At 33.6% G+C, this 26,738-nt stretch overlaps 3 protein-coding genes across 6 annotated transcripts; 1 reads left to right on the top strand and 2 right to left on the bottom strand.

The window, feature by feature from the left end:
* Positions 1 to 637: 637 nt before the first annotated feature.
* On the bottom strand, positions 638 to 6,749 carry LOC113064446 (alpha-N-acetylgalactosaminide alpha-2,6-sialyltransferase 6-like). Its single transcript, XM_026235302.1, has 6 exons — positions 6,628 to 6,749; positions 6,132 to 6,193; positions 5,293 to 5,490; positions 3,969 to 4,378; positions 2,775 to 2,882; positions 638 to 2,648 (listed from the first exon to the last, which is right to left on the bottom strand). The coding sequence occupies exons 2-6, from the start codon at positions 6,153 to 6,155 to the stop codon at positions 2,462 to 2,464; spliced, it is 927 nt and encodes a 308-aa protein (XP_026091087.1). The 5' UTR covers positions 6,156 to 6,193; positions 6,628 to 6,749; the 3' UTR covers positions 638 to 2,461.
* Positions 6,750 to 7,386: 637 nt separating this feature from the next.
* LOC113064445 (alpha-N-acetyl-neuraminyl-2,3-beta-galactosyl-1,3-N-acetyl-galactosaminide alpha-2,6-sialyltransferase-like) lies at positions 7,387 to 13,043 on the bottom strand. Of its 3 annotated transcripts, none has more exons than XM_026235299.1 (6): positions 12,978 to 13,043; positions 12,505 to 12,576; positions 12,281 to 12,421; positions 10,376 to 10,785; positions 10,184 to 10,291; positions 7,387 to 8,885 (listed from the first exon to the last, which is right to left on the bottom strand). In XM_026235299.1, the coding sequence occupies exons 2-6, from the start codon at positions 12,514 to 12,516 to the stop codon at positions 8,675 to 8,677; spliced, it is 882 nt and encodes a 293-aa protein (XP_026091084.1). In that variant the 5' UTR covers positions 12,517 to 12,576; positions 12,978 to 13,043; the 3' UTR covers positions 7,387 to 8,674. The 3 variants fall into 3 exon arrangements, with proteins under 3 accessions (XP_026091084.1, XP_026091085.1, XP_026091086.1); XM_026235300.1 differs by having other exon boundaries at positions 12,900 to 12,987; XM_026235301.1 differs by lacking the exon at positions 12,281 to 12,421.
* Positions 13,044 to 13,668: 625 nt separating this feature from the next.
* On the top strand, positions 13,669 to 26,608 carry LOC113064444 (mitoguardin 2-like). Of its 2 annotated transcripts, none has more exons than XM_026235296.1 (16): positions 13,669 to 13,799; positions 14,317 to 14,535; positions 17,567 to 17,774; positions 18,873 to 18,988; positions 19,088 to 19,208; positions 19,882 to 20,012; positions 20,090 to 20,207; positions 20,288 to 20,385; positions 20,466 to 20,578; positions 21,550 to 21,622; positions 21,713 to 21,799; positions 22,277 to 22,375; positions 23,140 to 23,274; positions 23,453 to 23,506; positions 23,585 to 23,701; positions 24,665 to 26,608. In XM_026235296.1, the coding sequence occupies exons 2-16, from the start codon at positions 14,356 to 14,358 to the stop codon at positions 24,869 to 24,871; spliced, it is 1,857 nt and encodes a 618-aa protein (XP_026091081.1). In that variant the 5' UTR covers positions 13,669 to 13,799; positions 14,317 to 14,355; the 3' UTR covers positions 24,872 to 26,608. The 2 variants fall into 2 exon arrangements, with proteins under 2 accessions (XP_026091081.1, XP_026091082.1); XM_026235297.1 differs by having other exon boundaries at positions 13,731 to 13,795.
* Positions 26,609 to 26,738: the final 130 nt, after the last annotated feature.

The following is a 26,738-nucleotide window of genomic DNA, read 5'->3' as shown; positions in this document are numbered from 1 at the left end:
TGTTTATTTATTTATTATTATTGTCAGCTAATAAAACCTATGCTTCAGGGATCATATTCATATTCATATAACATCTAAGGTTAAATGTAGCTCTTGACTGGTTGAGTTAGATGATGATTAACACTAAACAGTAGAAAATCAGTTGAGTCTCCTCATCTGGAAATGTCATTGGCTGTTAAAGTCTTGTGTTTCTTATAATAAATTGACATATTGATAACACTGAACCTTTTATAATGCTCTTAATCACGTGTTGATGCTGTATGCATTAGTGAGTGTGGTGGTGTTTATGGGGTATGGTCACTTATTCTTTATATGAACTGATTCAAATGCAAGACATTGATTGCATGAGATTAAATTTGTAAATGGCAGCCTGTGTCCTTTTGTAGTGTGCACATATATTTATCATCAAACTGTGATAACTGTGACTAAATTCAGTAAATATACGAATGCCATTAGTTGCCACCCCTCAAAAAATCCTGCCCCCTTCTCGCCGACCCATCAATATTTTTCTAGATCTGCCCCTGGCAACAAGTACTACTATGATGTACACTTTACATAATGTACATCTATATTTTTCTATAATAATAACTATCCAAAATCATGAAACAAGTCTGTTTTCAAATGTATACGTTTATTTTCTAAGACAGGCATGTACAGAACATTCATAATGAGAAACGAGCAAAACAATCAGATCATACAGTCAAGTTATAATCATCATTCTCATAATAATACATTCTGATTTTGGTCTGCAACCCTTCCAGAATGAAAGCATCTTAATACAAATGCCCCAGATGGTTATTACCCACAATCCCTCTGCTCTTGCGCTCGGGCAGATGGTTAATTTTAAATAACCAAATGAATGGATGAAGAAAAAAAAATTCTGAAGGTTTTAACATTATGGGTGATAATTGAGCAGGACTTGAACATTAAATATTTAATATTTGGAATGTTTACAACGAAATGTTTCATTCAATATGTTCGTCTCATGCTTGTTGATTTTTGACGATTAGAGAAGTACTTAGAGGAGTAGTTCATTCAAAAATAAAAATGTTTTTATCAGCTGTTTGGACTCTCATTCTGACGGCACCCATTCACTGCAGACCATCCACTGGTGGGACACTGATGCAATGCTACAGTTCTCTAAATCTGATGAAGAAACAAACTCATCTTGGACGACCTGAAGGTGAGCACATTAACAGCAAATGTTCATTTTTTTACTGTTCCTTTAATGCAAATCATTCGGAGTGGTTGTGTTATTGAGCAGCTGTTATTTCTGGGTTTTGAGTGAAGGCAAGACATTCAAAGCAGCACAGAAGTTACCCAGACGAGCACTAACTGTTACCAACAACAACTTGAGTTGTCCAATGAAAGCACAGTCCTCCAGTGAGTGCACAGCATTTACAGCAGTCTTATGAAATACTGCTAATACATGGTAAAAAGGTCATGGTAAACTGAAGGGCCTCAAGACACCACTGACACACAGCGACACAGTCTGTTTGTGATTGATTCTGAATAGAATGCATTTTGTTTACTTCTTAGGTTATATGATATGTTCGGGTCATACTTCACCCCACAAACAAATGAACAGAAAGATGAATATTTTAAATGAAGCCTGTTTTAGGTCAAGCACGATATTGTTTTCTGTTTGTATTAAAAAAAAATATTTGTGTTTGTCAAATTGTATTTATTATGTTTTCCAGTTTTAGTCATTTTTAATTATTTTATCTTTAAGATTTATTCCAATAATTTATTAGTTAATATTTAAATTAGCTTTTATTTTTAAATGTTCCCTTTGCGTTCTAATTATAGTTGAAGTTTTAATTAATTTGTTGAGTGTTTTTGTCAACATATTAACATATTAATTGTCCTATATAAGCCTGGTTTTCTTTAATTTTGTAAGGAAAAATGACCCGGGCATGTTCTTGTAGTGGATTTTTCAGCGAAGCTCTAGAACCAATTATATGGAGTTCTGGGATGTTCTAGAACTGACTGACATTTAGTCAGATTTCATATGACTTCCTGATAATGGTATAAAGGCATAAATAGCTCTCCATAAAGCAGAACAAAATGTGCAGTTTATCTGAAAATGATGACCATTCACCTGGCCATTAAAAAAAAGGTGTGTTTTTTTAAATAGTTAATTGTAATATTGTCTTTTATAGGGCATTTTAAAACCATATAAACTTGTAAAAATAATTCTTTTTTTCATAGTTCTTATTTACATGATAAAACATACTCTTAATCTTGTAAAGTAGTTCGATTCTGTTTCTAGTAGTTTCACACGAGTAACGCTCAGATGTGTTGACAAGACGTGAAAATCACTGTAAGAGAAAACTTTACGGCATGCTTCAGACGATAAGCGTTCCATCATCTGTTCATTAAACTAAGATTGGCTTGGTCTTGGCCTCAAACGTTGTTAAAGACAGCCGCCATGTTGGCTCCGGCTCAGCAGGACAGTTTCTCACCAGGCCGGGTGTCTGTAGCTGATGTTGTACTGCTTGGCCCAGCGTGCAAACACCTGTTTCTCAGTGATGAAGCGGTGGTGTGCTCCACGGCGCCCCCTCTCGTTCTGGAGGTACGTCACACACTCGTCTGGACCTCTGGGCTTGTAATAGTGATAGGGCAACCGTTTGGGCTGAGGACGCTTCCTACAGGAAACACAATTCAGGAAACTACATTTCAGGGATTATATTGATTCAATGATGAAACTTACTGTTGCCCAATCAAAATTAGAGTCAAACTGCACTTTTCCAGGTAATACTATTACATCTTACCCACAATGGTTTGGCGGCACCATCCCATAAACCTTTATGTTGTCACACATCTCAATAGCAATCACCATGGTAAACCAGCCGGTGCTTAACCAGGACTGAGACCTTTTTCTGTGAAACATGAACAAACACTGAAAAATATAGCAACTGTTCAAACAATACAATAAAGGACAAACTCATTTCAACATCAATTTGTATATAGATGTTGAAATAATATTTTTATTAGAATTACAACTATATTATAATATTTTAATTATTTTTATTTTTATATTAAATATTGTAATTAATTTTATTATTATGAATAATTATATTCAATTATATATTTATGTTTACTTTATTTCTTCATATATATATATATATATATATATATATATATATATATATATATAATTATATTACAATACGAAAAAGAACAAATTAGGGCTGAGTGATAAATCAATATATAATATATATGCAGTATACACATATATATATATATATATATATATATATATTACATAAAATATTTCAATATATTACTTACAAGGCAACATTTATTATTGTTACTACAACAATAATAAACAAACTAAAATTTAAACAATAAAAATTATAAAGCTGTTTAAAAATAATAGAAATGACAGCAGAAAATTCCTAAAATTAATTTTTTTTTATCTAATTAAAAATATTAAGAAAACCATAATAGTATATCAATGGTACTAAAATAAAACTCTTATAGTATACAATTTCTGTTTTTGCCAAATATTAAAAAATCTTCAATTAATCTCTTAAATTAATTGTTATTATCATTTGATCACATTCAACTGTTCAAGTTGTATAAATTCATTTCATTAGACACTATTGTTGATGATAACTTTGAATTAAATCATAAAACACACAATCCAAAAAATCTTTTAGAAAAAATACAAGCAATTTCATGGCACCCTAAATTAAAAGGTAGCTTCCCTGTAAATAAACAAATTACATGTGCATTAATCTTTGAGATCTAACAATGTGGAATGCATCTGAATATTAAACTGAAAACAATGATATTGAATGATACAGAAAAATATTCTACTGATATCTTTGGCCATATTTCACCTGGCTTTCAACCGTTTTTGCAACATTAAAACAATAAAATAATATAAGCATCTGCTAAATGTGAATGTAAAACATGAAGCAAATGACAATAAATAAAGATGTTAAAACTGACGTGTTTACCTGTCTCGGCCGGTCTCTTTCTGAAAGAGCGAGTCAAACTTCTGCATTTTGCCAGGTGAGATGAGGAAGAAGGACAGGTTACTGTAGGTCATACTGACTCTCTGGATCAGTCTGTACAGCGTTCCCTTCGCCTCGCGGCCGATCCTTGTCGACGGACCCCAGAATATGATGGCAGGGCTCTCTGAGCGATTCAGGAAGTCTGTGGGTTTGCGAACCACCCGGAACACGCTGGAATGAGCCACGACGCGCACGCTGGTCCGGTTCCCCACGTCTGATTCGTAGCCAGAGGTTGGCGCGTCGTTCATGCGGATGACACACTCTGTGCGGTCGATCTCGTCTCCGGCGTGAGTCCCCAACATGTGACTGGAGCTGGTCACTAACGCACACTGATGGCAGTGCAGCTTCATGCTCTGAGACAGCAATCCAGCAGCATGCATTTCATTCCTTACAGCAAGTCATACATGTAGTCATATACATTGTGGAAATAAAGCAAAATATACAAAAAAATTCTAAATGTATTGTTTATATTGATGTAAGAAAAATATGTAGTTAATTCATTATTTAAATGATTTGTAAAACTTTATATGAGCAATCATTTATTTTTATTAAGAATTCTAGGGATACTGTATTTTTTTTACTATTTTTCAAAATATACAAAAAATGTACAAAACATGTATTGTTAATATAGATTTTAAATATATTTATATATTCAAATAAATAATAATTTATAAAAACTTACATGATCCATCTTTTTATTTTCTAAAGAATTCTAATGCATTTTTCCATGCAGCAAATAATATAGATTTCAGAAATATTTGTAAATATATTTTAAAAAATACAAAAAAGTATTATAAATACAGCTATATATATATATAGCTAATATAGATGTTGAAATATATTTATATATTAAAATAATAATAATTTGTACATTTTTTATTAAAATATTTTATGATAATAGTATTCAAATATTAATTAATTAATACTTCAACTATATTTTTAAGTTTACTTAATTTCTTCAATTTGTTTTTTGACATTTAAAAAAATATGTTCAAAGTTAATCTATATTATACAACACACACATACAATACGTACATATGCACATATATGCGTGTGTGTGTGTGTGTGTGTGTGCATAGTGTATGTGTGTGTGTGTGTGTGTGTGTGGGTACTCTATTATAAGGTTTACAAGAAATAATTTTCTTAAATTGTGTATACTGCATATATTTCGGCCAGATTTAGCCCATGAAAAAATGCACATATTTTGCCTTTTTTTATTATTTAGTGGATGGGTTATAAATATTATTTGTAAAAATGTTGGCATCACCTTGTTCCCGTAAACAGGAACGTATCCCTCGTTCCCGGCCCATTTCTTGAGGTTGGTGTGTTTGATGGTGAAGTGAAACTGGTTGACTTCGAAGGTGGTGTAAAGATCAGCCGAGCTGCTGGAGCTGTAGAGGATGAGGAGGGTCATGATGAGGAAGACCGTCCCATAAATCACCATCCGCTGCCCGCGCTGCCAATGCTGAGGAAGCACAGAGGAGCTGAGAGTCAATTCAGAAAATAATTTAATGTTCTCAAAACTCCAAAAACAGCGGCAGGTATTTAATATTGATTATTGATTGCTGAGAACCACACACAATTATCAACATGCCTTTCCATCACTGAATGAACAAACCTCTGAAATACAAACAGTGATTTATCAGTCCATGAAATATTTAATTTTCTCTAAAGATTTATGGCATAATTAATGCATCTCGTGTTGATTATAAACAAATGTACATTTTAAGGTAAATGCAAATTTTAATGTATTTTAAAAATGTAAATGGTGAAAAAACAATGCATATAAATACAGTGGAAGATCAATCTATTATACAAGTTTGAAAAAAAAAAAAAAAAAAATATATATATATATATATATATATATATATTTTATAGAAATTATAAAATTAATTAATTTATTTATTTTTTAATATTATTATTAATTTAAAATAATTGTTTTCTATTTTAAAATATAATTTATTCCTGTGATTAAGTTTTTTTAAAGAGACTTATTTCAAATGCATTTAAAAGCTAATTAATCCGAACATTTGACCATTAGTGTACATCATTTAAAAATGATGTATAAAAATTAGTTTGAAAGATATTCATGTTTTTTTTACCTACTTTATCTACACTCCGCAGTCTCATTCTCCTGCTGTCCTTCTGTCAGGTTTCAGTGCTCATGTCTACAGACAGAAAGAGAAAACCACTCACACCTGTAAGACCGAGCCTGTGTGTACATCATATATCAGTTCAATTCAAACTTATATTCCGAAATAAAATGCAAAAATATTGTCAGAACCCATTTGCCATGGTGTGACATTTACACAAGCCATTATTAATAAAATATGAATCACATGCAAATAAAAAAATAGCCGGTTCATTCAAACGGCAGACAATCACACCATAAAATTATTTAATATTCAATCTGACATGGAGACCATCTTTAAAAATTTAAATCATGAATTTAATCAAATGTGTTAAATATATTGAAATCTGTCATAAATCATACCTCCAGTGCCTCTTTAAATAAAAATATACCAGAAATAAACACGTCTGTGTACATAATGACACTATTATTGATTATTATTATTATTGACACAATCACGATGATTCTTACCGAAGCGTCAGGGCTTGAATCTGGAAGTTTCTGAATCTGCGCAGCATTATCACCATCATAAACATCATCATCACCATCATCAAGCCTTCCGTCGGAGGAGCGTGTGCGCAAACTGCGCATGCGCCCAAGCCGCGTTTACACTGATGACGCAAGAGAAGCCAGAACTGAATCGACCAATCAGAACACTCCCACACGCGGTGGGCGGTGTTTGGAAGGATCAAGTTGCTGCACTGAAGACTGAAGTAATGATGCTGATCACGGGAATACATTATATTTGACTATATATTCAAATAGAAAATAGTTATTTTAAATAGCCAAAAATGTATTTTACAAACATAAATTTGTAAAAACATATACAAATTGATTAGAAGTGAAAGCAAAGATTTATATTTGTTAGAAATTATTTATATATTGAATAAATTCTGTTCTTTTTAGCCTTTTATTCCTGAATCCTGAAAAAAGTATTGAAGTTTCCAAAAAAAAAAAAAAGAAAAAAAACTGTTGCCAACATTGATCATTCTAATAACAAATGAGCATATTACAACAATTTCTTGAGACTCATGTGGCACTTTATACTGGCTGATGGAAATTCAGCTTTGCATCACAGAAAAAAAAATATTTTTTTAAAGGATATTAAAATAGAAACCATTATTTTATATTGTAATAATATTATGCAGGATTACTGTTTGCTTTCTGTATATATGCATGAACAAAAAAAGTCTAAATAAATAAGGCAATACAAACCACAGACACATTAAATTACAGTAATGCTTAGTTTATTAACTGGCCACGTAAATTTCAAATACAGAGCAAAAAAGGCCTAAACTTGAGTCACCACAGGTCAAACCATCACCACAGGAATACACAGTAATCTTCACCAAATTATGTGTGTAAGGATCTCTTACATGTGAATCTAAAGTTTAAAAAAAATCAGTCAGTATGTAGTTGAAAATAAGACACAATGTAATGTCAAACAAAATACACATTAAATTGAATATCATCTAGTGATATTAATTCATAATATGACCTCATTATATATTCATTTTCAAATACAGTTAGTTTCTCTTGGGTTAATATATGAAATAAACACTGCTAAGACAAGCACCAAAAGCCATCTTAAGCAAACAGATACATGCAATATTGAAATATCGAAAATAATAGAGTTTGGTTCCGCAGTAACATTTTGCACCTTGGAATAAATACAAAAATAAACATATATAATCATAAAAGCACAGTACCTTTTCAGTCATTTAAAATTGAAATGAACCCTTTTGGGTTAGATGTCAAATCATTAAAAATAATGCATAAAATAATACAATAAAAAGTGCGGTCAAAGCAAAAGGTCATAAGTAAGCTGAGCTTTCTTGAAACAATGTGGACATCATTTTATTGACGAGAATGTGAAATGTTTAAAAACATGCTAAAAAAAATAAAAAATTAGGAAATCACAGTGTTAATAATAAAAACATCAGTGTCAGAAAACATTCCAAATGATGAATAGCTATTTTAGTATTACTTATTAATAATTATAATACGAATGCAAATAAAATATTACCACATCTAACACTGCAAAAAAAAAAAAAAGGATTGCAGTGATCCCATGTAGTAATATAAGATTACTGCATTTATATCATAGATTATATAATATCATTGACATACATTATTAGTGATTTTGTATGATTTTTATGGAGGGATAGAAACTCACTCGTTATCGGTGTGTAGGAAATGCATGGATTCAGATATTTATGTTTGACATAAGAGGTATTGTGTGACGTTAATACAATGTAATGTCATTTAAGCGTTAATTATTTCAGTGGTTGACCATAGAAAGTGCTAGTAAACCAGAGATCAGACTAACAAACAAACAAACTGACACAATAATGCAGAAGGCTGGTTGTTATGAAGAGAACCCTACACAGAATCATCAACCGTGCTGAATAAACAACGGCAAAGCAGCATGATTCAAACAGCAAACTCAACGATGCTTTTTTGATGCAAGCATAAACTGATATTGCGAGGAAAAAGGTTTCCTGAAGCCAGACCTGCTTCAAACCTGGTTGAAACCGTGTTCCTGCGGTGTCCAGGGTGGATAAACGAGCTGCAGCTTCCCCTGAGACGCCCAGCGGCTGTAGATCCGCTTCTCTGTGATGAAGCGATGGCCGCCCCTCTTGGCGTGTTCGTGAGCGCGGTACATGCGGCACTCATCCAGACGCGACGGCTCGTAGTAGTGATACGGCACAAACGAGTGGTTGGCGTTACTGTAATCAAACCAAAACAGAGGTTAGTGAAGAAATGTCATTTTGCAAAAGACAACTGCAAAAATGCATTAACGCTTAAGAGTTTCTGATTTGTCCAGGGTGTTAAATTCATATCAAAACATGCATTTTCTAAATAACTGTGCCTGTTTTTGTACTCAGCTTCTCTCTCTTTCTCTCTGTGGGTCAAAGATGCATCAATAGATGTACAAGAGTGTTAATAGAAAACACGTTAAATGTAAGTAAAGAGTCTACTTTAATACGTTTTTGGAGAATAAATGTCAAATTTGGTTTATATATTTACAAAATGTATGTAAAGATGTTAAGAACATGCTTATTCTGACGTTTACATATTCAAATATATAAAATAATAAGGGAGCATTTTAAATTTGAATGTGTTTTAAAGGAGTAATAAATTATTTCTGACAAAAGTGCGAAATCTAGGATAGAAATCTTGGCGAATTTAAAACATTTAGACTAATTATAACTAATTAGTATTCGGAGTGAAAGTAATTAGTTTTTAATGTGTCATAAAGTGATTTTTGAATGACATTTTAGTGGATCTCTTCTGTAAATCAGGGGAAAATGTATCATTTAAATTTTTTGCTCAGAAAAACATATTAATATAGTTATTTAAAAAAATATATATATTCATTTTAAAGAATGAATCTGTTGATTACATATATATAAAGCTATAAATAAGTGTAAACATAAACAAGGTATGAAAAATCCAACCATCCATTCATTCTGTAAATAATTTTTTGTACATATTATAAAGTTTGCGATAGAGTATAAAGTATAAATGATGTAAATTATTTATTAATTATAAACTTAAACATGTATAGATTATCTATAAATATATTCTATATTTTAGTATTTTCTATAAATGTGACAAATTACACATAATTAATAATTATATTAATTTATTTATTATATTAATTTCAAGTAATTGTGAATATACACACACACACACACACACATATATATATATATATATATATATATATATATATAAACTTACTGAAATTAACATTCACTTTGACATGTGAATCATAAATATACAAATGTATAAAATTATATTATATGTGTGTGATAACACAATAAAAGTAATATCCGCTTCAAAATATGAATCTACTGGTTATATAATATACTGAGATATAAATACAAGTGTAAAATTCTACAGACCTTTAATTCTGTAAACTGTTTTTTGTATAGATGATATACATAATGTCAGCTCCATAATTAACAGCAATGCAAAAATGTATTTTCTTAACAAATTCACCTAAAACAACTGAACTCACCTGCAGTAAGATCCGTCAATCATTCCATAAACCAGAATACTGTCACACATCTCCAGAGACAGAATCATGGTAAAAAACCCTGTACTGAGAAAGGCCCCCGATTTCATCCTGCAAAGAGATAAAGCAATCCATTAACTACATTCACAACTGCTGTTCTACATAATAATGATGATAGAAGAGAGGAAGAGTAACCTGTTTTTGCCCGTCTCGTTTTGAAAGATGCGATCACAGTACTGAACCTTTTCTGTGGTGACGGTGTAGATATTTGTACGTGGATACTTCTTGGCCAGCTTCACTAGTGCATTATAGATTTTCCCTTTTCCGTCCTGCCTCATGTTTTTCTCAGGGCCCCAGATGACGTATGTAGTTCCCGCCTCTGCCCCGAAGAAATATTCCTGCTGCCGAAGCAGGTGTGGGACGCTGGTGTGAGAGACCACACGCAGACTGGTCCTGTTCCCCACATCAGCCTCGAAGCCGACGGTGGGTGCCACGTTCATCCGGATCACACAGTCGTGTCGGTCGATCTCCTGACCCCGTCCACCGCCCAGCATCTGCCCGGAGCTGGACACTACAGCACAGCGGCCACAGCGGAAGTCCAGGAACTGGAAATACATCATAAATACAAAAGCATGTGTGCATCTTAAAGGAATATTTCATCTACAAATAAGACATTGCTGAAAATATACTCCACCCTCAGGCTGTTTAAAATATACAAACCCGATTCCAAAAAAGTGGGACATGGTACAAATTGTGAATAAAAACAAAATGCAATGATGTGGAAGTTTCAAATTTCAATATTGTATTTGTAATACAACATAGATGACATATCAAATGTTTAAACTTAAAAAATGTATAATTTTAAGGGGAAAATAAGTTGATTTTACATTTCATGGCATCAACGATCTCAAAATGTTGGGACAAGGCCATGTTTATGACTGTGTGGCATCCTCTCTTCTTTTTATAACAGTCTGCAAACGTTTGGGGACTGAGGAGACGAGTCGCTCAAGTTTAGGAATAGGAATGTTGTCCCATTCTTGTCTAATACATGCTTCTAGTTGCTCAAGTGTCTTAGGTCTTCTTGATCGCATCTTCCTCTTTATGATGCACCAAATGTTTTCTATGTGTGAAAGCTCTGGACTGCAGGCTGGCCATTTCAGTACCAGGATCTTTCTTCTACACAGCCATGATGTTGTAACTGATGCAGTGTGTGGTCTGGCATTGTCATGATGGAAAATGCAAAGTCTTCCCTGAAAGAGACGACGTCTGGATGGGAACATATGTTGTTCTAGAAGTTGGATATACCTTTCAGCATTGATGGTGCATTTCCAGATGTGTAAGCTGCCCATGTCACATGCGTTTTCTGGAAGTGTTCCTGAGTCCATGTTGTGATTTCCATTACAGTATCATTCCTGTATGTGATGCAATGCCTCTTAAGGCCCCGAAGATCAAGGGCATCCAGTATGGTTTACCATCCTTGACCCTTACATACAGAGATTGTTCCAGATTCTCTGAATCTTTGGATGATATTATGCACTGCAGATGATGATAACTTCAAAATCATTGCAATTTTCCTCTCAGAAACTCCTTTCTGATGTTGCTCCACTATTTTTCGCCGCAGCGTTGTGGGAATTGGTGATCCTCTGCCCATCTTGACTTCTGAGAGACACTGTCACTCTGAGAGGCTCGTTTTATACCCAGTCATGTTGCCAATTGACCTAATAAGTTGCAAATTAATCCTCCAGCTGTTCCTTATATGTACATTTAACTTTCCAGGCCTCTTATTGCTACCTGTCCCAACTTTTTGGGAATGTGTAGCTCTCATGAAATCCAAAATGAGCCAATATTTGGCATGGCAAATTATTCCATTCCTTTTTTAATCACAATTTGTACAGTGTCACAACTTTTTTGGAATCGGGCTTGTAGATGAGTTTGTTTCGTCATCAGATTTGGAGAAATGTAGCAATGATTCTGCATTTCTCCAAATCTGATGAACAAACAAACTTATCCTAATCTTGGAGGCTGAGTATATTTTTAGCAAATTGAGTTATTTCTTTCAAACTGAATTGTTCAAAGGGTCAAAGCTGGAATGCAGCTCACATGTGATGCTGAGCGTGTGTTGAACTGAAGCCTCACATAACCACGCAGACCTGTTTTCATGTTAAATCTAGACCTCATCACATGACAGTACCACAGCAGCAGACACACAGAGAAAATGACAAGGCAGATCCAGGGAAACCTCTGAGGAATGAAGGACGGGAGAAGGCCTCATTCAGAGTCAGTATTTTATATATATATATAATTTTTTTTTTTTTTTACTGTACCAGGGATTTCATGTCCTGTTGAGGCTGAAGCTCCAACCCAGCTGATGAACTGGGAAGCAAATCCTCATTTTCCTGAGAAAATATATTAGAAAATATTATATTGATATAATATTCTTCCAGCAAGCACTCACTGAACACACATATGTGAAAAAAATTATTATATACATAATCAATAATATATATATATATATATATATATATATATATATATATATATATATATATATATATATATATATATATATATATAAATGTATTTAAGTATCACTACTGTGGCTTTTGATTACAGTGACAAAGCTGCTGATAATGCTAAACTTTTATCGGAGCGGAACGAAAATAAACACAACACGAAATCAATATACAAGCCATTGCTTAATGATTGTATGTGCCTTAACTGTAATCGGATACTAGTATATGGACATCATCAAAACAACAGATAACAATATAATTAGCTCTTAGATTAGCCTTCTTACATTTTCCCTTGGCACGCTGATATTTACGGTCCGAGAGGAAAACCCTACTGAGACTTTAGTTCCGCCTCTGAGTGTGACGTTGGAGGAATAACAACAACATAGATATATAGATGGATGGATGGATGAATGATGGATAGATAGATAGTAGATTACTTAAATTGGAGAATAAGAGAATACATTTTGGATTACGTAGAAAAAAAGTATTAAGGAAAAACATTTAATTATTTAAACGCGGTATTTAGAGATGTAAATGAATCCAGATCTAACTAAAATATCGGAGATTTTATAATAAACTAAATAAATAAATAAATAAAAAATGTCATACTTAATCATCGGCATTTTACCGTTTATCATGGCAACCGGTCAAATACTAAGACTATATATAGTCAGATTAAAGTTAGAACTGTGAAAATGTATGAAATATTTCGCAAATTTGCGTTGTTTGCTTTTGATTACTGTGGACTAAGTAACACATAATACATATTGTAGATTTTATCATACAATGTGTATTACACGTAATCTTAATATTTTTTTAATATATTATTATTATTGATAATGTTGTTATTATTATTATTATTAATAATAATAATAATAAAATATGCTCTGTTTATTTAGTGCAAGAGTCGCGTCGCGCCTGTTGATGCCATTGGATAAGCAACGCGTTGCGTCTTTCCCTCCTCTTATCCGATTGGTTACCGCTGAGCCTTCTGAAGCTGTTATTGGATCTTTCCGCTGTGGCTCAAAACTTTGCCCCGCCCATCAGGAAATCAAAGGTTATTATGTGCAATGCGGAATGAAAATGTCCTTCCAAACCAGGAGAAAGTGAGTGTGCTATTTCACTCTGAGTATTGCGTTTAAAGCTGCTATTGTTTGTCTGATCTTAGCTCCGCTTTAAACATATATAAATGTTTATGTTACTGGTATCTGCCTTGTCTGTCTGTCTCTGTGTGTGTTGAGCTAAGCTAATGTGCAGCTGCTAAAGACATGCAACAATTTGTGTATATATTTATGATAATAATATTAATATTTTTTTCATTTTATAGTAATGAGGATTTTGAGGGGAAGTGTGCTTAAGATTAATCTCTTAAAGCTTTTAAAGTGATCAGATCTGAGATATTCAATAACAAAGTCATTATCAAATCAATTTATCAACTATTTATAGATCAGATTAAGTCTTTATTGTTGTATTTAAATGTTAGAATATGAGGCGTCTAACTAAATGTCTTCCTTAAATTGTTAATATTGACACATGTTTTGCATATAGTGTCTATCGGTCTGTTTATATAAGCAAAGCTTCTTATCTAAACCACAGTATCAACCTGTTTTCATTGTCTCCAAGGCAAAGGTAATGTAATATAATGGAAAGCTCTGTTTGTGGATGAGTCCTGCTCCAGCTGTTCCAGGATCTGTGTGGAGCGACTCGGATGTGAAAGTGTCAGCTGGAGGGAGGGGCGGAGCTGAGATGTCAATCAGAAGCGCTGAGGGCGTGTCCATCATGCAGGCCTTGGCCATGACCGTGGCTGAGATACCTGTGTTCCTGTATTCCACCTTTGGACAGGTAAACAAACACAACACACGCCTCTCTCTATTCTGCATCTACACACTCACAGAGAGACACACATTCACAAACAGAGAGAGAGACACACACACACACACACACACACACACACACACATTCACACACAGAGACACACACATACACATACATACAGAGAGAGAGACACACACACACACACACACACACGTTTGTTTTTGTGAAAAGTGTGTTCATCCCATAGGCGTAATGGTTTTATACTGTACAAACTGTATATTCTATGTCCCTTCACCAACCCTACACCTAACCCTAACCCTCACAGGAAACTTTGTGCATTTTTACTTTCTCAAAAAAACTCATTCTGTATGATTTATAAGCGTTTTGAAAAATGGGGACATGGGTTATGTGCTCATAAGTCAACCTCTCCTTGTAATACCTGTGTCATACCCATGTCATTATACACACACACACACACATACAGAAGAATGCTGACAAACTAGAAGTCTTGGGTTTTAGTGGACTTTTTTTTTCTTTGTAGGGAATGCACTACAGTATAAATATTTTTTATTTCGTTCTTTATATTCCTATTTTTAGTAGAGTTATTTCAGTACCTTATCTTATTTGTACAGATTTTTTATTTTTTTTCAGTTTAAGGTTTCGTTTAATATGTGTATATATATATATATATATTATGCTTTATTTTAATTACCAACATTCTTTAGTAGTTTTTAGTTTTTAGAAGTAATTACACCAATTTTTAACACGTTTTTAAAATTTTGTGACCATTTGTATGAAATTAATTAGGCTACTATGAGTGAATGTGTACGGTATTTAATTTTTTAATTTAATTTAATTTAATTTAATTTAATTTAATTTAATTTAATTTAATTTAATTTAATTTAATTTAATTTAATTTAATTTAATGCCTACAATTTTTTTGTCATTTAATGCCCACAATTGTTAAAACTAAATTTAATGACCACTATTTTTTGTATTTTATTTTATTTCATGCCCAGAATTTTTTTATTGAACTTAATTTTATTTTATTTCATGCCCTCAATTTTTGTAATATAATATAAATGATTGTAATTTAAAATGATATTTTTGAAAAAATGACAATAACATTTCAGTCTTAAATTATGCAATTTATTGATGTTTTCAGTAAGTTTTATATATATATATATATATATATATATTAGGGATGTCAAATTTCGATTATTTCCATGATCGATCGTCGTTTAAATTAACGATCAATTAATCGATTAATCGTTAACCATAATACTGCAAAATGCGTCTATTGCAGGCACACAGTCAGCGGTATGACAGGATGTGCAAAAGCCACACACACACACAAAACGCTTTCTCACTTGAATTAAAGAGGTTTTAGTCTGAATAAAATGCTAGTAGCAGGATTATAAAATGAATAGATGCGATTATGATCATTTGATAAAATGAAGAGAGCGCGCAATTTTTTAGGTCATTTTACTTTGCTGACAGTTTCCAATCCCGCACGGAGAACGCTGAACGCGCCTCTTTAAATGGTTTTGTGGTGCTCGTTGTTGTATTTTAAAGCACAATTGCGATGTTTTCAACTGACATTATTGTATAAAATTATCCGAAATGTGGAGCGCGTGTGACTGCGCTGCACATTAAGTGAACTACATCGGCGCTGCTGCACCAAAACACAGTTGCTCACATTAATTTGATCCTGCTGGATTCTGTCCTAGAAAATGTCAGATTTTTTAAAATCCGGCATACAGCGCATTAGATCGTGACAGTGCATGCGTGCAGACGAGGATGAGCGAGCGCGGCTTTGGCTAGATTTATTTGGAGGTTATTGCTCATGTCTCATTCGGCACAAATCGAAATGTTTCCATATTCGCAATGTATTTGAATGTTAAACTATTATTTATAATGTAAACTAGGCTTGTACTTAACACGCATTCGCATATAGACGGAAAAGATGATCCTCTTCATATGAGCAAAAACGTCCTTGGCATAACAGCATAGTGGACCAGTATACTACGGTCTATTTAAACTGAATGCTCCAGGAATGTGTCGGTCACAGCGCCTATGAATCGCTGTTTTGAATCCAGCAATTATTTATTTAGAAATGATAAGATCTGATTATGACAATTGTGGTATAAAAAGCTTTGTTTATTAGAGGAATAATAGGTTAACTGGAAAATGTTACATCGCGACCATGCTTTTGGACCCCATAGTCTTCATTTACGCGGCTTTGTTCTGGTTTGCCGGTTGGTCACGAATTTCCACAAATTCAGTATATTTAGGCATTGTTTCTTTTCCTAAATCTTCATAGTCTAACCCTCTAATTTCCCAGGTTTATTTTATTATCTTTCGCTTTTAATAACTGTTTTCGCATCTCTAACTGTGGTAAAAATGGGAAGGGAAATTAAAGATTTCATGAATTAAGAATTCGTTCGATTTATTAATTTGTTCCCTTATTTCACTTAAATCATGGGTTATTTAGGGAACAAAATTAATGAAACATGGACAATTGCCACATTAATAATTCGTAGGAATGAATTAACAAGTTGTAGGAATGAATAGACTATCTGTCCTGTTACTGTGTCCTGCAGCCCTGCAAAGCGCACGATATAAAACAGTTATCTGATGAAATGATTAGTAACTACATTTCTATTGCATTTAATGTTGAAGAACTTTTATGTTGTTTCTATTTTAATGTACTTTAAAGTTTAAATCACATTAAAAGCTTAATTTGTACATTGTGAATGAATGATGATGCTTTTATATATCGTCACCGTCACTCACAGCCGCTCGCACGTGTTGAGTGCGCATGAGCCGCACGCAGCCCAACATTGAATCGGTTAACTGACCATCGATAGCCTTAATCGATTGCATCTCTTATCGACAATTAATCGATCATCGATTAATCGTTGACATCCCTAATATATATATATATATATATATATATATATATATATATGATAAATGCAATGTGAAAACCGATAATAACTGATTCCCATCTTCTTCTCTCGTTTTCTCTTTCTCTATCTCATCTGTGTTTTCTCAGTCTATATTCTCTCAGCTGAAGTTGAGTCCGAGTCTGAAGAAGGTGTTGTTTGCCACGGCTCTGGGCAGCGTGGCTCTGGCTCTGACCGCACATCAGCTGAAGAGACGGAGCAGGAAGAGGAAGCAGATCGTCAGTAAAGAAGCTCAGAAACCTGTGGGCATCCCAGAACCGCTGATCCGAACCAGCCGGCCAGCCTCGCTCAAGAGAGGTGAGCGTTTTCACATATTCTGCTCTTGAAATAAAACATTATAATATAAACTATATTATGATCATTTTAGGGTAATGATTATATTTATAAATGAATCATGCTATTATAAATGAATGTGCAAGGATATTATTATTAATTGTTTTATTTGTCCATAATTTTCTGTTATCATTTAAAATATTAGAAAATGATGATTTTATTACACCAAAACAGTCATAAATTACTTTTGCGACCATTTTCATTAAATTAATCAGGCTACTTTGAGTGAATGTGTGAGTATTTACATTTTTGATGCCCATAATTTAATATTACAATATAAAATAATATGAAATTATAATTTTATAAATATGAAATAATATAAAATTGTTAATTTAGTCAGTTTTTATTGCACCAAAACATGCATAGATTGGTTTTGTGACGATATGCATGAAATTAATCAGGACACTTTTGAGTATTTTAATTTTTAACTTCCATATTTTTGTATTATAATATACAATTTAAATTTTAGTATTCTTTAAATTATATACAATTAGAGGTTTCTTAAACCACAGTCTCTCAAACAGTCCTTAATTAGTTTTTGTGATCATTTTCATTAAATGATTTAGGCTACTATGAGTGAATGTTCCAGTATTTCAATGTTTTAATGTCTGTAATTTTTTATTATAATATAAAACTATCATTTCAGGTTAAAAAAAAAATTAGTCTGGCTAATTTGAATAATTGTGTGGGTATTTTATGTAATATTAAAATTAATTAATATTTATTATTAATGTCCATAATTTCATATTGTATTGTAAAATGTAACAAATATATAATTTTCTAAATTTGAAAAAATATGAAATGATATTGTAGTCTAGGTTTACTGCACCAAAAACATAAATTAGTTTTTGTGACTGTTTTTTATTGAATTAATAAGGCTACTTTGAGTGAATGCAGTTGTTTAATGTTCATAATTGTATAAAATATGACAATATTAAATAAAAATTGTATCAATGCCCATAATTTTATATTAATGAAATGAATTAGGCTGCTTTAGAGAATCAGTTTTATTATGATTTGTCCCCTATGCATTAGCAGTGGTTTGTTTTTGTGTGTTTTCAGGGCCGGTTCCAGGGCGTCAGATGATGAGTCCCAGCGCTCGCAGTAATGACACTCTCAGCGGCGTCTCGTCTCTCACACAGAGCAAACACTCCAGCTCTTCACACAGCATCGCTTCTGTGCGTGAACCTCAGAACTGCACACACTGTCTTCCTGTTTATCAGTCAGCAAACTCCTATTAAAGAGTTTAACTAACATTTCATTTGGATCCGCCTCAGATGCGAGGCCCCTCCTCTCCCAACCAATCAGTGAACACCGGGATGCTGCGGGAGGCGGAGCCAGTGGCAGAGGAGTCGGGAGTCGGGGAGGATGCCAACGCTGAGAACCTCTATCTCATTGGTAATCTCTTTTTCCATGCTATATACTTTTTCACATTATAATAATCAGAAATGTTTCTTGAGCAGCAAATCAGCATATCAGAATGGTTTCTGAAGATCATATGACACTGAAGACTGGAGGAATGATGCTAAAAATACAGCGGTGCATCACAGAAATAAATTACATCTTAAAATATATTACAATATAAAACAGTTATGTTAAGTTGTAATAATATATCTTTTGTTTTTGCTGTTTTTACGGTATTTTTGTTTAAATAAATAAAGCCTTGATGAGCATTAGTGACTTACCAAACATTAAAAAAAAACTTTTGAACAGTAGTGTATTTTAAAATTTATATGCACATTTTCAAATATTTAAAATTTTAAAACAAGAATTAACCTTGTAACTGTCACTCACATTTTTTTTATGTGACTGAAAATATTTTGTAACATGATTTTGATCTACCATTCTCATGGTAATGCAATGTTTGAATTTAAAAGGGGTTTCAAAGGATAAATTTTGAGATTTTAAGTTGTCAAGTGACATTTCATTTCTGATGATTCTGAGAAAAAGGCAACAAAGAAGACAAAGGTCAGAACTCTTGTTATGATGTAGGTTTTTGAGGTGCACTCTTGCTATAAATGAGTCCATTACTTTTGCATGTGTGCAGCTGATGTTGATCTTCCTCTTGCAGGGATGGAGCTGTTTGAGGAAGCCCTGCGCAAATGGGAACTGGCTTTAAACGTCAGACACCGAGCTGATTCCTGTGCATCTGGAGCACACAGTCTCGGCTCGCAGGGGGCAGAACTCCTGGAGCGTCACTCGGTGAATATCTCTTACTCGTATGGTAAGTAGAAGAATGCCAAGCGCTGCTAAATAAAAACACACCTTCTGATTTCCAGCCTGAGCTTCATCATCATCAGTTTGCGGAGAAGCTGGAGTCTCTTCTGCACCGAGCCTATCACCTACAGGAAGACTTCGGCAGCACCATCCCGGCCGACGTCCTCCAGGCTGACCTGGGTGAGACGCACACAAACACACACACACGCTGACGTCAGCTGGGAGTGTTTTCAGCTCCTAACCAAGCCGTTTGTGTGCAGAGAGTGAAGCTACGCTGATCCTGCCCACACTAGGGAGCTCCCATCCCGTCAGAGACGACGATGCCTCATCAGACGACTCGTTCTTCTCTGCAGCTGAGGTCGGGACACACACACACTCACACGTATGTGTGTTTTCTCCTGCATGTGTATGATGTCACTTCCCTCTTTATCTCTGTAGTTGTTCGAGGCGTTCTCTCTAGAGGACACGTATCGTTCGCTGAAGCCGGCGGCGCTGTATGAGGAAGCCCTGGGTTTGGTGAAGGATGGAGGCGTGGCCTGTAGATCGCTGAGGTGCTGCACACTGACTGCACACTACATACTACTGCCACTACCACTTTTGTAGTATTTACATTTTCTTATGTCCATTTTAGTTTGTAATGAATGGTTTAACATTTAAAAAATGACATTTATTTTTACATTTCTTGTTTTCTTCTTTATTTATGAAGAAAATAAGACATTAGGAAATTAAGTATTTATATAATGTATATAATTGTAATTCATAATTAGTAATATAATAATTCAGTTACAATAAAATAAATGTTCTATAAAACTATTTTCTTAAATATTTGACTTAAATTTTACAGTAAAATATTATAATATATATTTTTTCTGATTTTGTGTAATATGTTAATTTGGCAGCAGTAAAAATAATATTATTTTACAATATTATAAATATTATTATATTAACATTGATATATAATCACAATATTTTTGACCAAATAAAAATAAAAATAATAATTCAGTTGATTCGTTATTATTTTTTGTTTAGTATAAAATATATTATTCATTATTTTTGAAGCAATGTTTTTTTAAATTTTTTAGATTTCATTCAATTATCAATGTTTTTTGATGACATGTTTGAATTAAATCATGACACACAGAATCCAGAGAAATTAAGACAACATTTCTGAAAAAATCTAAATAAATATTATTCTAAAAAATATTATTGTGTCAATAAATTAAATAAAGATTTTTTTAAAGGTTTAAGAATTCAGTTGATTTGATATAATTTTTTGGGTTTTAAAATGTAATTAAAATACAAAAAATGGAATCAAGGAAATTGTAAACTTGAATTGAAAATGGATTAAATTGGTGAAGTTTTTAGTCCACTCCATTAGTGCTGATTCTAAACTGAGACGGGACTCAATGTACGTATGCACACACAGTACAGATGTCTCCACACATCATTCTCCTCTGGGATTGGAGGGAGCAAGGACTGATGGGAAAACACACTCTGTGTTGTTTTTGTGCCTCTGTTACAGAACCGAACTTCTGGAGTGTTACAGCGATGAGGACTTCCTCGCTAAACTGCACTGCGTTCGCCAGGCCTTCCAGGTCAGCACACTCTCACACACGATTACACACACACACACACAGGGGAACGGGGCTGTTGGTGAGATCTGTGTGTGTTTGTCGTATCTGTAGCTGCTGCTGCTGGATGAGACGCAAAGGATGTTCTTCATGGATGCAGGGAAGCAGATAATATCGGGACTTCTGGCCAAAGCCAACAAGGTGCTTCACAAATGAATGGAATAATTCAAATGTTTTTATGATTTTGAAATCTCCTCAAGGCTGCATTTATTTGAAAAATACAGTTAAAATTGTGAAATATTATTATAATTTCATATAGCTGTTTTCTGTGTGAATATCTGTTAAAATGTAATTAATTTCTTTGATGCTGCGCTGTATTTTCAGCATCATTACTGCAGTCTTCAGTGTCACATGATCTTCAGAAATCAGTCTGATATGATGATTTACTGCTCAAGAAACATTTCTGATTATTATCGGTGTTGTGGAATATTTTTGCTTTAGCTTTTCAATCAAAGGATTAAATTAGATTTTATTTTGAAATAATATTTTACAAAATTACCGTTTTTATTGTTTTTGTAATCAAACAAATGCAGCCTTGGTGGCTTAATTGTTTCAAACTTTTGACTGTAGCTTTTATTTAAAAAATTGCTTTAAAAAACGAATTGTGTGTTTGTTTAGAGTCCGGAGGCGTTTCTGGAGAGTTATGAAGACATGCTGCAGTACACACAGAGAGAAGAGACGTGGCCCGTCACCAAGATGGAGCTGGAAGGACGAGGGGTTCGTCCTGTTTATCAGTCCGTCTGTCAATCTTTCTTTAATCGTTGGCTAAATGATATTCTGTGTGTTGATGTCTGATTTCAAGCTGGTTTTTTCGACTGTTCCACTGTTGTTATTGTTAACTCCAAAGTCCTGAAATTAATCTAAATAAAGTTGAAATCAAATAAAATATAAATATTAGATGAAAAATGTAAACTTAAACACAACAAAGTTACAAATTAATAATTTAACATTTTAATAAATACTAATAATATGTGACCCTGGACCACAATACCAGTCATAAGGGTAAATTTTTTCAAAATTGAGATTTATGCGTCATCTGAAAGCTGAATAAATCATATTTCCATTGATGTATAGTTTGTTATGATCGGACAATATTTGTCTGAGATACAACTATTTGAAAATCTGGAATCTGAGGGTGCAAAAAAAATCAAAATGCTGAGAAAAATCGCCTTTAAATGTATCCAGATGATTTCTTAGCAATGCATATTACTAATCAAAAAAAAAGTTTTAATATATTTACGGTAGAAAATGTACAAAATTACCTTATGAAACATGATCTTTACTTAATATCCTAATGGTTTTTTGCATAAAAGAAAAATCAGTCATTTTGACCCATACAGTGTTTTTTGTTGGCTATTGCTACAAATATACCCCAGAGACTTCAGACTGCTCTTTGTGCTCCAGGGTCACGCATATTTAATAAGACGAAAGCTCTCTCTTTGGCCTTGTAGTGGTAAGTTTGACCTTTGACTTATCTGTAGGTGGTCTGTATGAACTTCTTTGACATGGTGCTGGACTTTATCCTCATGGATGCGTTTGAAGATCTGGAAAGTCCTCCGTCTTCAGTGGTGGCCGTTCTTAGGAACCGGTGGCTCTCGGACAGTTTTAAAAAGACGGTACGCAAATATTAGCGCTCCAAATCCAATCCAGACAAAAACTGAGAGTTAACGTTTCATTTAGAGCCAAAACGGAGAATAAGGTTGTTATTCTCCAGAAACCATCTATGTTCTGGTGCTTTTCTCTGTCTTGATCTGTCACTGTATTAATCGTTCTGTGTCTCTCTGTACACATAAGGCATTGGCTACAGCCTGTTGGTCCGTGCTAAAAGCCAAAAGGAGATTGCTAATGGTGAGTGTGCATAACAAAACATGACATTATATGATCTAGAATCAGACCACATCAAGCTGTTTTCTGTTTGTTGCTCAGGTTCCTGATGGTTTTATTGCCCATTTCTATGCCATCTCTGAACATGTGAGTCCAGTTCTGGCTTTTGGGTTTCTGGGCCCCCCACAGCACCTCAGTGAGGTGTGCACCGTATTCAAGGTAAGACTTTCTCCGTCTTCTCCACGATCCTCCGTTATACCTTAAATAAACCTCCCGGTGATCCAGATCAGGACATAATCTGATGCTAATCTGATCTCAGTGATCAGATCGAGAACAGAGACAGAACTTAAAAAGGTCTTCAAATTCACTCTGCTACAAATTAAGACCTTGAAGAGTCATAAAGTCAAGGCTTTAAATGTTGCATACAGATTCTTAAATCAAGACACATTTACTTGAGATGCAAAATGAACATGAACAGATGAATTTTTCTCATTTTAATCATAAAACTCGATTCATTTTAAGCAATTTCTCATTAAAAACGTATTATTTATTCCATTTTGCTTGGAAAACAAGACAAAAATACAGATTTTGCTTTATCTGTCTGTCTATCTCTCTCTCTCTCAAAACATTAATAAAAGCAATGAAGTATCATTTATTGTAAAGAAAGACGAGGTTTGACGACATGTTCAGAAGGTTGGTTTTTTTCAGTGTTTTTGAAAGAAGTTTCTTCTGCTCACCAAGGCTTTTATTTGATAAAAAATACAGTTAAAACAGCAAAAAAATAAATAAATAAATAATATTACAATTAAAAAAGCTATTTTCTATGTGAATATATAATAAAATGTAAGCATCATTCCTCCAATCTTCAGTGTCACATGATCTTCAGAAATCATACTAATATGATGATTTGCTGCACAAGAAACATTTCTGATTATTGTCAATGTTGAAAACCGTCATGATCCTTCCAGTTTTTGTTGAAACGGTGATGCATTTTATTTTTCAAGATTCTTCGATGCATAGAATAATAAATAAATGTAATGAATGCCTTTTACTGTCACTTTTGATCAATTTACTACATGCATCCACTAAAAATCAATTAATTCAAAAACACTGAATCTAACAAATGAAGGTTTATTAATCTGCTGTATCATGTGGTTACACATTCTCCTTTGTTCTCCACAGCAACAGATTGTTCAGTATCTGAAGGACATGTTTGACCACGATAAGGTGCGTTTCACGTCCGTCCCGTCTCTGGCCGAAGACATCCTCAGTCTATCTCACAGACGAGCGGACATCCTGGTGGGTTACTTGGGCATCGACAGTCTACCTGAGACCAATGGAGCTTTACCCAAGAGCTCCTGCCAAGCCAACAGCGGACAGCAGGACTGAGGTGCACAATCCTAATCTAGACCTGACCGGTCTATGTCTCGCTTAGCTTTAGACAGATAAACCACTGCTGACTCATCCGAGGTCAACCGAGGCCTTTTCTTGATCTTTTCTTCTGCAAATTTTGCCACTGAATATCCAGTGCTGCTATTTAGACACATTTGCTTCGGAAATGCTCTATTTCTGAAGAACCCAAGAAGGAACTAAATAAAACCATCGTTTAGCCAAACATGCAGCCTGGTGTTGAGTCGCTCTTCTGAATCCACCTGCATCCAAATGCTAGGTTTTGTTTGTGCTACATGTCGGTTTGTCATTGAGTAGGGATGCACGATATATCGGCCGATAAATGCTCAATTTTCTGTTATCGGTATCGGCCGATAAATGCTAAATTTTCTGTTATCGGTATCGGCCTGATAAGAAAATTTGGCCGATATCTTAAAGGCAATAAATAATGCATTATTCCCTTCAGAAACACTTGAGTTGAGACCACTTGTTTGCATTATTTATGCATTATTTCATTTATTTGTAAGACTTATTATGATGAAATTTGGTAATGGGAGAGTAAAACTATTTTTAAAATATACACTGTTCAAAATACACACGATGTTTGGGATGTGGCTTTTATTGATGAGAACTTTTTTATAATCAGGCTCTCAAAAAGTATCAGTTATCGGCTTTCAAATAAAAATAAAATATCGGTTATCGGTATCATGCTAAATTTTTATATCGGTGCGTCCCTATCGTTGAGTGTTTGTGCCAGTGGCCAAATAAAGTCTTGCCCTAAATCTCGAGTAGCGCTGAACTCGATGAAGAGAGAGAATCCAGACTGATTTGTGAACTTCAGTTTAAATCTCTCAGCACATTTGGGAAGTTTGAGAGCGCTTCGAAGAGAGACTTGCACAGGAAGTGCATCATTCAAGGCTAAAACAGGATGTCGTGGTCCCGATCACATTAGCTGTGCTATATTAGTCACAATGTTCATCAGATCAATGTTTAATAAGACATGTTGGCCTGCTGGTTTGTTATATTTTCTGTCTTCTCATCATACTTATATACCTTGTTTTTGTCCTTCATCGATATTCAGGACTAAAATAGCCAATTATATTATTCTGTTATATAGATATTCATTAAGTATTATAAATTTAATACAGCAGTGGTATTGGGTTAAAAAGGCCACAGTTGGAGAGCATTATTAGGTGAGTAGGAAAGATCAATGCTAATCTGCATTAACTCCGTTTAAGTTCAGTCCTTCAAGCTGTGGTTGTTAAACTCTGTCTGCAACATCTGTGCCCTTCTGATAATTTTGACTTCGCCTTGATTTAGTAAAAAACTATCAAAAAAAGATGCAAGGATGCATATTCCTTTACACTCATGGATTCAATTAAAGTGGAACTTTTTGTTTGAATTATTTGTTCTATACAATATTATACTACAGTATAAATTTTTTTAAGTATACATAGTTTAAATTGTATTCAACCCATGAGAAATATTCAAAACAAACAACCAAACAGCATCTTCCAAGTCTTTTGATTGGCTTAAACATATAGTCATTCATGACCTGCAAAAAATATATATATTAGGAATCAAAAGGAGCTAATAAATGCACTAAAACTTTAAGAAAAAAAGGGAAATTCTGGTCATTTTTAAACTGAATATGCACGAAATGTCTACAACAATCAATCAAACAATGTTTCTTTCCTCCTCATATTGGGTGTCTTGCACATATATATATATATATATATATATATATATATATATATATATATATATATATATATATATATATATATATATAGATAGATAGATAGATAGATAGATAGATACATACAGATGTTAATTTTCTCTATTTTTATAAAAATAATAATAACAG

Source organism: Carassius auratus, chromosome 46 (assembly GCF_003368295.1).
Source record: "Carassius auratus strain Wakin chromosome 46, ASM336829v1, whole genome shotgun sequence".
NCBI lineage: Eukaryota > Metazoa > Chordata > Actinopteri > Cypriniformes > Cyprinidae > Carassius > Carassius auratus.
The sequence above is the reverse complement of the archived record's forward strand: the minus strand, read 5'-3'. Positions and strand labels throughout refer to the sequence as shown.

Excerpts from the sequence above, each read along its gene's own strand:
- LOC113064446 (XM_026235302.1), bottom strand. The coding sequence starts at position 6,155 with ATGAGACTGCGGAGTGTAGATAAA. Across the intron at positions 5,491-6,131 it reads GACTGCGGAGTGTAGATAAA|CATTGGCAGCGCGGGCAGCG; the intron begins GTAGGTAAAAAA and ends GTGCTTCCTCAG. Across the intron at positions 2,883-3,968 it reads AAAGAGACCGGCCGAGACAG|AAAAAGGTCTCAGTCCTGGT; the intron begins GTAAACACGTCA and ends CATGTTTCACAG.
- LOC113064445 (XM_026235299.1), bottom strand. Across the intron at positions 10,292-10,375 it reads AACGAGACGGGCAAAAACAG|GATGAAATCGGGGGCCTTTC; the intron begins GTTACTCTTCCT and ends ATCTCTTTGCAG. Across the intron at positions 8,886-10,183 it reads ATTGACGGATCTTACTGCAG|TAACGCCAACCACTCGTTTG; the intron begins GTGAGTTCAGTT and ends GTTTGATTACAG.
- LOC113064444 (XM_026235296.1), top strand. The coding sequence starts at position 14,356 with ATGAGTCCTGCTCCAGCTGTTCCAGGATCTGTGTGGAGCGACTCGGAT. Across the intron at positions 17,775-18,872 it reads GCCAGCCTCGCTCAAGAGAG|GGCCGGTTCCAGGGCGTCAG; the intron begins GTGAGCGTTTTC and ends GTGTGTTTTCAG. Across the intron at positions 20,208-20,287 it reads CGTCCTCCAGGCTGACCTGG|AGAGTGAAGCTACGCTGATC; the intron begins GTGAGACGCACA and ends GTTTGTGTGCAG.